The 13,630-nt window shown below is 40.2% G+C and overlaps 1 protein-coding gene across 2 annotated transcripts in view; it reads right to left on the minus strand.

Moving 5' to 3' along the window:
• Window positions 1–13,630, minus strand: part of RBMS3 (RNA binding motif single stranded interacting protein 3) — a 426,067-nt gene that overhangs the window by 274,352 nt on the left and 138,085 nt on the right. For both annotated transcript variants that reach the window (XM_069960405.1, XM_069960407.1), the window contains exon 3: window positions 1,179–1,237. In XM_069960405.1, the coding sequence (XP_069816506.1) occupies window positions 1,179–1,237 (59 nt within the window). The remainder of the gene's footprint in view (window positions 1–1,178; window positions 1,238–13,630) is intronic.

The raw sequence follows: 13,630 nt of genomic DNA on the forward strand, positions 1-13,630 counted from the left end.
TGTTTACAGGATACAGAAAACCCATTTTCAAATAATATATTAGAGTACTAAAAGTACTTTCCATACATTGTTGCTTTCTTCCAAAAACAGTTCTACATCTTTCCACAGGTATTGCACTCTCTTTTTAATAGAATAGAGCCACAATTCAAAACACAGCTCTAAGGTTGAGTGACCATTTCAGGCTTCCGTAGGTGGAATCTGAAAGCACTCTGTTTAAAGTTCTACAGCGGGAGAGAGTAGCATTACCAACCGAAACGCGACCCCCCGATATATACCATATTTCAAGGACTCAGCCGAACCCTACTAATATGTCCAAGAGGTGATTTCACCCAATGTGGAGAATATTAAGACAAACCACAACGCTGGGTGAGTGAAACCTTTATTGCATTATTTTTAAATGCTGACCATCCCTGTGTGGATACAAACAGGGCAGAGGAACTTTTTGGGCTACTTGACAGTCCACTTGCATATATACCATCATATAACATAGGAAGACTGCCAGCAAACCTAAAGAGACACATTTATTTTCGCTTAAAAATACACCTTTTTTAATTGATAAATGTCCCCAGTGGCAGAGGTATATGCTTGGAACAAGATATACAGTACCACAATACAAAAAAGTACAAGTACAACGATTCATGTCCCTCCTCAACCACTGATTGGATGAGTGGGCAGTGCACTCGCCGACCCCAAATACAAGTGTTGTGCACCTGACTGGCTACAAAAGAATTGCCGTGGCAGTGGGAGCATGGATAGTAAGTATGTTTCCCACAGGTTAAGCAGATTACATGAGAAAAAAATGGACTACTTCTTTAAGCAGGGAAATAGAAAATATAGGCACTCCACCCCCTAAAAAAAAATCATCTTAAAATACATACAATTCAATTATGCAAAGCATCCCAATAGCTCTGAAAACCATCCATTTTTAAAACTTGTAACCAATACCTAGCCTGAAGCAAAAGCGCAATAAAAACACATGATTCTTACGTCCATGAATCCATAGAGCTTTCTATGCAAACTACATTGGTCACATGCCAATAAATACCATGCTAAACCCTGGAGATGGAACATGCTGAACAGTTTTACATTTCTATAATCAGCACAACTTAATCCGGAACAGATTGTTGTTCATTCAAGTCATAGGAGCCCAGCGTTTTCAAAGAAATCTTTTTACATACCTTTGCATAGATTCGTGTTTTTGTCCAGGATTGCCTTAGTCGATACAATTTTCCCATACCTGTAAACAATAAGCACAACTTCACTCATTGCTGCTACATATTCTGTATACGCACTTTCATGTCATTATTGTTTTAACAATGCAATTTTTCTGTGTTGAGATTTCTATATTTAGCCACATACTGTAATGTTAAAATATATCTGACAGCACATGGCACAATATTTCCAGCGGTAGTGTCATTCTTACCGAGCATCCAGCATTCTGCATCACTGTTTATATGCTGCAAACAGAACACCTAATAATTGTATAGGGTACTTTATTAACCTTTAATGCCATTCGGCAGTTTATATATTATTACTACATGCATAAAACAGATGCTAAATTGTATATAATGTACATTGCATTACTTATTAATGATTGATTCTGAGTTACACCATGGATTCTAGTGCATTGATGCATTTTCCATTCTGCTGGATGCCACCGGAAACAGGTGTCAATCTAGTCAACACATTTCTAACAGCTCTTATATTGCATTAGGGCAGATACTTTTTCTATACCAAATTACTCTATAGTGCCTGAATTTAAGGGGAGTAATCTAGACTAACCCCTGCTCTATTGAGACCATAAACCAGCAAAAAATACATGGAAATTAAACTGATATGTCTGATATGAATTTGCAAAGCTTTTAGGCTATGTTCACACACAGCAAAATAAATCAATAAATCCCTAAAATAAGGAAACAATAGGGCTATGTTCACATGGCATTTTTTCCTGTCTGTTTATTATTTTTTTTTCTATTTAAAAAAAACGTCAGTTTTTGCAACAATTCAATTGGCTTTAATGCAATGCATTGAAGTCAATGGAATGATGAACGTCCAATGCACACAGTGTATAAAATGACGGACGTTGTCTGTGTAGACATCAAAAGGCTATGTTCACACAACGTTTTTTTCAGCTCTGTTTAAAATGACTTCCGTCATTTTGAGTCTAAAATGACCGACATCGTTTTACTGTTTGGGGTCCTGTCAGTGCAAAGGCAGCAGTTTGTAGATTATTCTAGTTTGACTCAAAATTACGGAAATAATTTTTTCTTTTCAAAAATGGAGAGGAAAAAACTTCAGCATTTGAATGTTTCTTTAATTGAAAAATAGGAAAGACAGTGAAAGTACGGTAACGTCTGTTTGCAAAAGATGTCCACAAATAATTATCATATTGATTATTTTGACATCCGCACAAACAACGTCTATTATTTAATAGAATGTGTGCATTGGGAGTCTGTCATACCATTGACTTCAATGCAGTCCATTGAGGTCAACTAAAATGCAGTAATAACATGTCAGAAAAGGCAGATACCTTAATTCTTTTTTATTTAGTGTAAACATAGTCTATGACTATGTTCACACTTTGTTCTCTTCAAAGTGACACTGTCACCCCCTTTGTGCATTCTGACATCTCTACACAGGTGTAAAGGGTAAATTTAGCGTTTTTCATACCTTATTTAATATCATACGTCATGGTGTTTGTTCAAGTAAAAAGTGTCCTTTTATCAACTGCAGATTGTATTAAGTGGGCGAGACATAGCGGCATTAGCGCCACTTAGCCCCACCCACAACGGCACCGTTGGCCCCTCCCCCTTGACGCCCATTGTTGGCCGCCATAAAGGGGGTGGGGTCTAGACCTTTCAGCCAGCCTGTACCAATGGCCGGCAAGGGGGCGGGACCAACTGTGGTGTTGTGGACGGGGCTAAGTGGCGCTAATGCCGCAAGGCCCCGCCCACTTAACACAATCTGCAGTTGATAAAAGATCACTTTTTACTTGAACAAGCACCATCACGTATGATATAAAATAAGGTATGAAAAACGCTAAATTTACCCTTTACTCCTGTGTAGAGATGTCAGAATGCAAAAATGAGGTGACAGTGTCACTTTAAGTAAAGAACCCAGGGGCGGTATCACATTAAAGTCAATGCAATGTCACCCGCTGTGTTCATACATCTTTATTTTAACACCCATTCTTTAGAATGGGCGTTAAAATATTGTACATATCTATTACTTCAGGACGCTGTTTAATGAACAACATCCAGAAATAATAGCTGTTTACATAATGTAAAGTCGGCCGGCGGCTGCACATTACATTAAAGTGAATGGATAATTGATTTGCGGGCACATAATAACGTTCCTGCAGCCAATATAGAGGTATTGGCTACAGTAATGGCCTGAATGCAGCCTGGTGGGCAGCAGTTTAACAGCGTAATGTTTAACAGTAATGTTTAACAGTGTAAACATAGCCTATGACTGTTTTTCTTCTGCTACTTCCTGTTCGGGTCTCTGCACGGAAAGGCCGCGGGCACTCAGCCAATCACTGGGCGAAACAGGCCGGGCCATTGATTAGTTGAGTGGTCGGCAGCCTGTCAGTGTAGAGATCGGTACAAAAGGTCCGAGGACACAACAGAACGTGGTAAGGTATTATTAATATTTATTATTTTAAACTACAAACAAAGGCTGCACAGACATCCCTCACAATGTCCGTGCAACCCTTGCTGCCCAATAGTGAAATAGTAAATGAGCGCTGATCTAACGCTGATCATTTTATGATGCGGCCATGTAATGGGAACTTAAGCTTAACAGGATATGATTATTAACCTCCCCTTGAACCATAGATCACCAAAGTTAACAGCATTGATCCCAACAAATCCCCAGACCACCAGGTAATTTTAATTACTATAAAATATCTTTTTTTCTGTTTTCAGTTGTCTAAACCAAGGCTGTCTCCTATAGTCCAAAAAATACTGATAGATTATACAACATCTAATATGTACTACTAATGCACCAACAAAACACACTCCCTAGATAAAACAAGTCCTTTTAGAGCCGAATGAATTAAAAAAAATAATAAAAAAATAAGGGCAGAAAGGCAACAGCTAAAACATTTAGAAAGTTATTAAGGTACATACAGGCCTGGTCATTAAGAGGTTAACATGCAGACAGAAAGTTCATGCCAATAAGATAAATTCTGCCTTACGTTAGGGCAGACATCCAAGCAATACATGTAGTAATTAGCTTTTAGTGTTCAGCTCCAGTCAATGAATGTATAAAAGATAGTTGTGCTCTCAAATAACACAGATAGAAAAGATAGTTTCAGTTTAAGCTTATTTTTTAAAATTGTTCCAATTAATGACATTCTATATTTACTTTTCTTACTATATATCACTGTATGTTTATTTCTCTTGGCATACTTTCAAGCAATTTGGGTTTTCTCCAAGATGTAGTGTATGTTTATTATAGTAGTTCAGTGTGCTAGTCATTTTATATTTACAGCAGATACTGGTATATACCTAAAAATGGGGTTTAACATGTCATTGACTAGGTGGAATGCTCTTCATCTTGTGACTGGCAACAGCTCAGCAAGGAAGGAACCAAAATGACAATATTCTTATTTGTAGGAAGCCGTGGAATGGTTGAGATTTCTCAAACTGTTACTATAAGGCTATGTTCACACTAAGTATAACACTGTCTGTTGCATAGCTAAAATGTCATGTGCCTGGTGCAAGAGGTCAACTTGGGCCCCCCGTTGACCAGTGACACCATGCCAATCCAAACCTGCATATCCCCCAATCACTTTGCTCCACGCTGCCATTGCATAATGTCACTCTACTGTTACTGCATAAAATATACTATATAAAGGACAATATTCTCCCTCTGCTGTATTCTGCAGACTTTTTAAGTGATACATCCAGTAACTCACAAGGGTGTCTTCTCTTCTTGTGATGTTTTTGCAAGTCAAAGTTCTTCACTTTTCCTTTTCTCCTCCACCTGGCCCAGCCTCAGGAAAACATCTTCAGACATGACTTGTCTCCACAGGATCTGGCAGACAAACATGTTAGGCCCCTCACTCCAACATCACCATCATCTCTAAAAACTCCCCATGTGTATTACTTCACACAGTATCAGTGCCTCTGTGTGCCCTCATATAAGCTATTATGCCTAATATGTCCCTCCAAATAGTAGACAAGCCCCCTCTGTTCCTTCATATATTAGGCCCCCTCTGTGCTTCCATATAGCACAGATCTTCTCTGTGCACTCCCTCTATGCCCTCATATAGTAGTTAGGTCCCCTCTGTGGATCCATAAAGCAGACTTTGCTATGACCCATACAGTTCTTAGGTGCCTCTGTGTACCCATATAGGCTCGGTTCACACGTTGTAAGAGTGCGGCTGTATGTGCGGCTGTAATTGTGCGGCGGTATTTTTGATGGTTCGTGTGTATGCTGGGAAGTATAGGATATGCAGCTGCACAGTGCACACTATCTCTGAATCTACGGCCCTATCGTAAACGGACCCGTAAAAAATGAACAAGACCATTGTTTGCGGCTGGACATGCGGCCGTGGATTGACAGGCGGTCCGTACGGAGTACTTCAAAAATAGCCGGCAATGATGCCGAATGCCGATGCCTCTAATAGTTAATATATTAAATTAATCAAAGACATTTTATTTGTAATCAAGACACTTTCGTTGATCAATAATTTATTTCTAACGAATCCATCATTTTGCAATTAAATATACTGTTAAAAAAAATAGATATATAAATAAATGTATATTTATCTATATATTTATTTTTTGACAGTATATTGAATTGCACAATGATGGATTCGTTAGAATTAAATTATTGACCAACGAAACTGAATTTATTTCCAAGAAAATGTGTTTTATTCATTAAATATTAATTAGTACAGGAAGCTCTATAAGCCGTGAATTCATATGCCGGCAATAGAGCATTCTGTACTAATCATCACTTTACTTTAATGAAAACATCAAATGTTTCTTCTAATTATGTTATGACAATAATATTATTAGAAGAAACATTTAGAATTATATGTGCGCTCAGCTGATTGGCTGTTCGGCTGAGCGCACATATAATAAGCCGGTCCGCAGCACAGTGACTTCATTGTGCTGCGGACCAGCGAAGAGGACACATCGGGGTGAGTATAGAGCTCTCCCCACCCCCTCCCTGGCACTGCACCCCTCCCAGCAAGGAAGGGGGGGGCAGTTAACCCCTTCCTTGCTGGGATGGGTGCCGTCGGACATCAGTCTGGCCCCCCGGGGGTTAAGGGGGATGCAATACATCCTCCCTTAACCCCTTGGGGGTCAGACTGTAAGCAGCGATCTGTAAAGATGCTGCATACTGTAAGGAGCACAACACCGCTCACAATGATGGGTGTTGTGCTCCTGTTTGTGTTTTTTTTGTGTGTTTCTCCCTTTTTGTTTTTCAGATATCGGTATCCTGGGGATTACGTCGGATTCCATGGACTACGTCGATGACCAGCGGTTGTTCTTTGAATTTTTTAAATAAAATGGTCAATGAGGGGTGTGGGGGTGTTTTTATTTGAATAAAAAATTTTTTAAACTTGTGTCTTGTCTTTATTTCTTTACTTTTTAGACTTAGTAGTGGAAGCCGTCTAATAGACGGAATCCATTACTAAGTTGGGGCCTAGTGTTAGCCGGTATAAAATGGCTAACACTAACCCCCTATTATTACCCCAGTACCCAATGCCACCAGGGGTACTGGGAAGAGCCGGGTGCCAGTGGTCCCGGAGCGTCAAAATTGGCGCTCCTGGACCGGGCGGCAGCAGGCTGGTAAGATTTAGGCTGGGGAGGGCCTAAACCAATGGCTCGTCCCACCCTGGTGTTACCAGGCTGCTGTCGTTTGGTTTTTAACCCGGCTGGTTATAAAAATAGGGGGGACCCTATGCGTTTTTTTTAAATTATTTATTTATTTAAAAAAAAAACGCATAGGGTCCCCCCTATTTTTATAACCAGCCGGGTTAAAAACCAAACGACAGCAGCCTGGTAACACCAGGGTGGGAAGAGCCATTGGTTTAGGCCCTCCCCAGCCTAAATCTTACCAGCCTGCTGCCGCCCGGTCCAGGAGCGCCAATTTTGACGCTCCGGGACCACTGGCACCCGGCTCTTCCCAGTACCCCTGGTGGCATTGGGTACTGGGGTAATAATAGGGGGTTAGTGTTAGCCATTTTATACCGGCTAACACTAGGCCCCAACTTAGTAATGGATTCCGTCTATTAGACGGCTTCCACTACTAAGTCTAAAAAGTAAAGAAATAAAGACAAGACACAAGTTTAAAAAATTTTTTATTCAAATAAAAACACCCCCACACCCCTCATTGACCATTTTATTTAAAAAATTCAAAGAACAACCGCTGGTCATCGACGTAGTCCATGGAATCCGACGTAATCCCCAGGATACCGATATCTGAAAAACAAAAAGGGAGAAACACACAAAAAAAACACAAACAGGAGCACAACACCCATCATTGTGAGCGGTGTTGTGCTCCTTACAGTATGCAGCATCTTTACAGATCGCTGCTTACAGTCTGACCCCCAAGGGGTTAAGGGAGGATGTATTGTATCCCCCTTAACCCCCGGGGGGCCAGACTGATGTCAGACTGCACCCATCCCAGCAAGGAAGGGGTTAACTGACCCCCCTTCCTTGCTGGGAGGGGTGCAGTGCTGGGGAGGGGGTGGGGAGAGCTCTATACTCACCCCGATGTGTCCTCTTCGCTGGTCCGCAGCACAATGAAGTCACTGTACTGCGGACCGGCTCATTATATGTGCGCTCAGCCGAACAGCCAATCAGCTGAGCGCACATATAATTCTAAATGTTTCTTCTAATAATGTTATTGTCACAACATAATTAGAAGAAACATTTGATGTTTTGAGTAAAGTAAAGTGATGATTAGTACAGAATGCTCTATTGCCGGGAATATGAATTACCGGCTTATAGAGCTTCCTGTACTAATTAATATTTAATTAAGAAAACACATTTTCGTTTAAATAAATACAGTTTCTTTGTTCAATAATTTAATTCTAACGAATCCATCATTGTGCAATTCAATATACTGTCAAAAAATAAATATATATATAAATATACATTTATTTATATATATATTTATTTTAACAGTATATTTAATTGCAAAATGATGGAATCGTTTACATTTAATTATTGAACAATAAAAGGGACTTTATTAGACAGAAAATGTGTTTTATTAATTCAATATATTAACCATGAGAGACATCGGCTATAGTGCAGAGGATCGCAAACCCCGGTAATAGCGATTCATGTAAACTGTGTTCCCTGCTTTCCCAGATGCATCCAGAGGTGTTTGCATCACTTTCTTAACATTTTATTTGTTATTTTTAGTTGAACCAGATTTCCAAGTAAATGACCGTATGTTTTGAGCCGCATGTCTATTTTTTCCCACGGCAGTAGTTTCACCCGCACATTTACAGCCGCATAAAAAATACAGCCGCACAGTTACAGCGTGTGAATCCAGCCATAGTCTGTAGATTCCCTCTGTGCTTCCACCCTGTAGATAGTCCCTCTGGTGGTTATCCCTCAACTCCCACAGAGAATGGTACTAGCACATTAACACAAACAGCCCACCACACACACATACATCACTATACACACAAGCACCAGCCCACCACACACACAGGCATAGCACAGGAGCACCAGCCCACCACACACAAACACAGCACACAAGCACCAGCCCACCACACACAGACACAGTACACAAGCACCAGCCCACCACACACAAAGCACCAGAGACACAGACACAGCACACAAAGCACTGGTCCACTACACACTCAGGCACAGCACAGGAGCTACAGCCCACCACACACAAACACAGCACACAAGCACCAGCCCACCACACACAGGCACAGTACACAAGCACCAGCCCACCACACAGACAGTACCAGAGACACAGACACAGCACACAAAGCACTGGTCCACTACACACTCAGGCACAGCACAGGAGCACCAGCCCACCACACACAAACACAGCACACAAGCACCAGCCCACCACACACAGACACAGTACACAAGCATCAGCCCACCACACACTCAGGCATAGCACAGGAGCACCAGCCCACCACACACAAACACAGCACACAAGCACCAGCCCACTACACACAGACACAGCACACAAGCACCAGCCCACCACACACAGACACAGTACACAAGCACCAGCCCACTACACACAGACACAGCACACAAGCACCAGCCCACCACACACAGACAAAGTACACAAGCATTAGCTCACCACACACACAGGCACAGCACACAAAGTAAAAACAAAAAAAAAAAGAAATGGCGTCTGCTTTTTATATTAAAAAAATATCAGTTATTGCTGCAATTTTATCGACATCAATGCAATGTATTGAAGTCAATTCAATGATGGGCGGACAATGCACACAGTGTATAAAACGACGGGCATTGTCTTTAACGTCCTTTCACCGTTTTTACTTTAAAATTCAATAGACTTTTCATCACTAGCACCAATAGTACGAGCAGCCATCATTGCACTGACGGGCGGTCAAACAGGGAAATGATGTCCATAATTTTAACCAGAAAATGACGGACATCATTTTAAACAGAGAAAAAGGAACGTTGTGTAAACATAGCCTATAGCTGATATGAATAGCGTAAATTATTGGTTTGAAAGAACAGCAAATTCCTATATGCAAGACACTAGAGTTTGTTCTTCTCTAAAAAGTCCTGGTTTCAGTGGATAAGACACGTTACATCAGTGTAAGATTTTCAGATAAAGGAATTGACAGTTTGTATTAAATGCACATAACATTCTTCTTCTAATTATTTTAATACAATATTATTACTCAATTGGTATTCTACCTAATAAACTCTATTACAAAAAGCCAAAAGAATGTTTCCTTCTTCCAGCTCCTAGATATGTGGTACACGTAGTATAGTATGTGCCCAGAAAACAAAGTAATCCTATTTCATTTCCTTCTAACTTCTTAGTGATTGCTTTTGTGAGTATCCTTGTACAAGGCCTGCAGAGGAAGTTCATTTATGTGGAAAGGGAACATGATATACAACACATTGTCTGGAAACAGACCACAAAATACTGCTCACTAAACCTACAGCACGGTACAAAACTTTTTTTTTTCCTTCTAAACAAACAGTAAATATAAAATAAACAATTTTTTGCCTAAGTAATTGCTGAGAAATTAGATGTGCAGTCGGAATGTGTACGTTTTAGAAATCATTGAAAAATTGGAACTACTGTATTATGACTCTTTCCATAGGCTCACTGTTAGCATATTTTGGCCAGTTGTCTGGCTAAAAGCACCACAGCAAATGGGTAATAGTGTTGGATTTCCATACTCGTAGGTGGAGGCAAGAAATTATGTCATGGTTCCTAAAGTAAAGTTTCAGAATGCAACCATTCCCTTTTTGTTCCACTTCTTTCCTTATCTCTACTCTAGGGCCTGATAGCTACCTTGTGGATGGCACAATAGTTAGCCTTCTTGACTTGTAGTGTTGGACTCCAACACAGTAGCTATTAGCGCCTGCTCTCCTTCCTTTCATGCTGCCCTTCTGCTTCATGCTGCTCTTCTATAGCTTCTACTGAGCTTCTATATTAGCTCCGCCTACATGGGAAGGGCTAAAATCAATGTGGAATTCCAGCCAGCCAATGGGAGGGAAACCTGACCAACCCACCTGATGACTCCACCTGTGATCATGTTCAGTGGAAGGAACAAGGAGAAGATATTGAATGTGACATCACAGGAAGTAAAGAAACAGGTGGTAATGTGAGTCTGAGAACACAAGAGGAGCTAGAAATAAATAATAAAAATGTATATAGAACATACAGCACCCATACCTCTTTAATGTTTTGACTAAAGTTTACTACTAACATGAAGTACATTTTGCAGAAAAAACTAATTTTTTGAATTACTTATATAGGTTTATATTTTGCAAAGCTATTAGCACATAAAATGAGTCAGATTTAAAAAATAGTCCTTGGTCCCTAACGCCAAAAGCAGCTGCGGAGTAAAAAGGTTAACTTCACTTATTTGGTTTGTAGTGGTCCTACTCTTGTGTGCCTGAACATATCCCTGTATCGTCTTCTGATTTTCTGGAAGAGCTGTTTACAGCGCATTCCCAGGTTTGAGTTTGCCCAAATCAAACTTTTAACAAATTTAAACTCAACCTGAATTTTACAGGGTTAGGCTATGTTCACACTACGTAACCTACGTAATAATCATGGCTGTTGTTACCGATTTGCAACAACGGCCATGATTACTACGTAGCTTACGTAATGCTGCCTTCCTTGGAATACACGGTATACACTCCGGACGGGATCTCTAGCGGCGCCACGAGAAACTGACATCTCAGTTTTCTGCAGCTGCTATTCAGGCGCAGAAAACCGTCAGTTCACACAATGGAGCGTGCAGCTCCAGCAGGTTAGGATTGCATTTAATATCACATTCTTCTAATGAAATCTAAGTATAGTTATCAGGTTACTAATAGCCATACATTCCAGATTGCAGAAGTAAAACACGAAGCTGCCATAGATTACCCAGCATGTGGCTGTTTAGCCTGGCTACAATGAATTTAAATATATATATATATATATATATATATATATATATGCGTCTGTGTGGAGTCAGAGGAGGATTAAGGGCTAAAATTCCTCTTCAAAGTAAGTAGTGTGATATCAAAAGCTGAAAAAAAACAGCAATTCCACTCATGCAGCAACTGCGGCTTACTTAGTATTTTTGTGGTTTTCTCAGTAAATCATCATAACTCAATGTCTACTTATGACAGTCAAAAAAGTGAAAAATGCTATTATACACCGTCTTCTGCTGACACAAATTCAACCAACTTAATTTACTTTAATACTTAGCAAGCAATATAAAATACAGAGGGAGAATGCTTCCAGAATATGTATTACCTTTTAATGCTGTTTGCTGTGAAACTCACTGGATGCAATTAAAGTTTTCCCCAGAGGACTACATATTTCTGCATATAGCAGAAAGAGCTGAATAGATGGAAGGGGAAAGCAAGTATGTCATATCCCCCATATAGTGCTGCACTGCATACAACTGTCTAGCAAAATACCCCATTAACATTAATTTTAAAGATTAGCAAAATACAATATAAAATACAGCATAAAGTACAATGCATATTAAAATCTTATATAGCACAAAAACTAAATGTTGATGAACTTTAAAATAGTCCCGCATTGCTGTTAGTAAGAGGCTGAGTGTTTCATCAATAAGTAATTTAAGGTTTTTGTCAAAAACTGTGGGAGCTAAAACTTGAATATGAACTATAAAAGGATTGGTAAGGAATTTAATTTGTGTTAGAAATTGTATTTGATAAATGGAAAGAATGCCATAAGAGACAGCAATAGTTACAGAGGGCAGAACTGGAATTTTACTTACTGTTGGCTATATTACCATCAGGCTTCCCTTCTTATCAATATCAAGAGCAATATGACTAAAGGATGGCCGGTAAAGAGGCAATCCTGAGCCTTGCCTTCACCTTCTATTTTGCAACAAAGTTCCTGCCCATGTGAGAATAGTACAGATAGTCAATCATATTGTAATACCCCTATGAACCCCTATATACTGTATTCTAAAAAGTTAGGTATAATGGAGAAGATTTATCAAACATGGTGCAAAGTACAATTGTCTTAGTTGCCCCTAGCAACCAATCAGATTCCACTTTTCATTCCTCATAGATTCTTTGAAAAATGAAAGGTGGCATCTGATTGGTTGCTAGGGCAACTAAGACAATTCTACTTTACACTTGTTTGATAAATCTCCTCCAATGACTTAAATTACCTTAAATGCTCCACCTTCCCATGTAACACTTACAGGGATCTGAAAATGAAATATAAAGATCCCCTAGGGTTCTCACATTGTAGAGCTGTACTTTTGTCATTTTGGATTTTCTATTCCTGACTAAAATATAAGGTCAGCGGTGGGAATTTATCAAGAGTGGTAATTTTTTATATGTTTTTTTTATTTGAAATGTGTTTATGTAAAGCATGGTGGGTGTCATTACCACTTGAATAATATAGGATGCTGTCATAAATATGCATAGGGAAGGCGTCACTGAAGAAGAAGGAGGACTGGCACTGGGGCGGGGATACTTTCTGGGGCCAAGATATGACTCCAGTAACAAACATATTTGCATATTTGATCTTAATCAAACTTAACAGAGACAAGAGGCACAGCGGCGCAATCATCAGGTACGATGCTGCAGGAGGATAGCAGCAGGTTCATTGGCGCAAATCTGCTGATAGTTTTCCTTTATGTTCACATTACGTAAGAGATCGGCCGTTCCGTGACCCGGCCAGGTTATGGAACGGCCGGTCTCTGCAAAGATCTGCAGTACCGGTCGGATGATCTTTCCGGCCGCAGTGTTCTGATGCGGGCGCATCAGCGCGCGCTTGCATCAGAACTCTCATAGCACACAATGGAGCAAGCGGCCGGAGCCGCTCGCTTCATTGTGTGAACTGACAGGTCTTTCTGCGGCCGCAATTCACTGAATTGACATGTCAGTTCTTTGCGGCTCCCCGCCGGAGCGTATACGATGTGTATATGCTCTGGCCGGGATCCCAT

The sequence above is a fragment of the Dendropsophus ebraccatus genome, chromosome 2 (assembly GCF_027789765.1).
Source record: "Dendropsophus ebraccatus isolate aDenEbr1 chromosome 2, aDenEbr1.pat, whole genome shotgun sequence".
Taxonomy (NCBI): domain Eukaryota; kingdom Metazoa; phylum Chordata; class Amphibia; order Anura; family Hylidae; genus Dendropsophus; species Dendropsophus ebraccatus.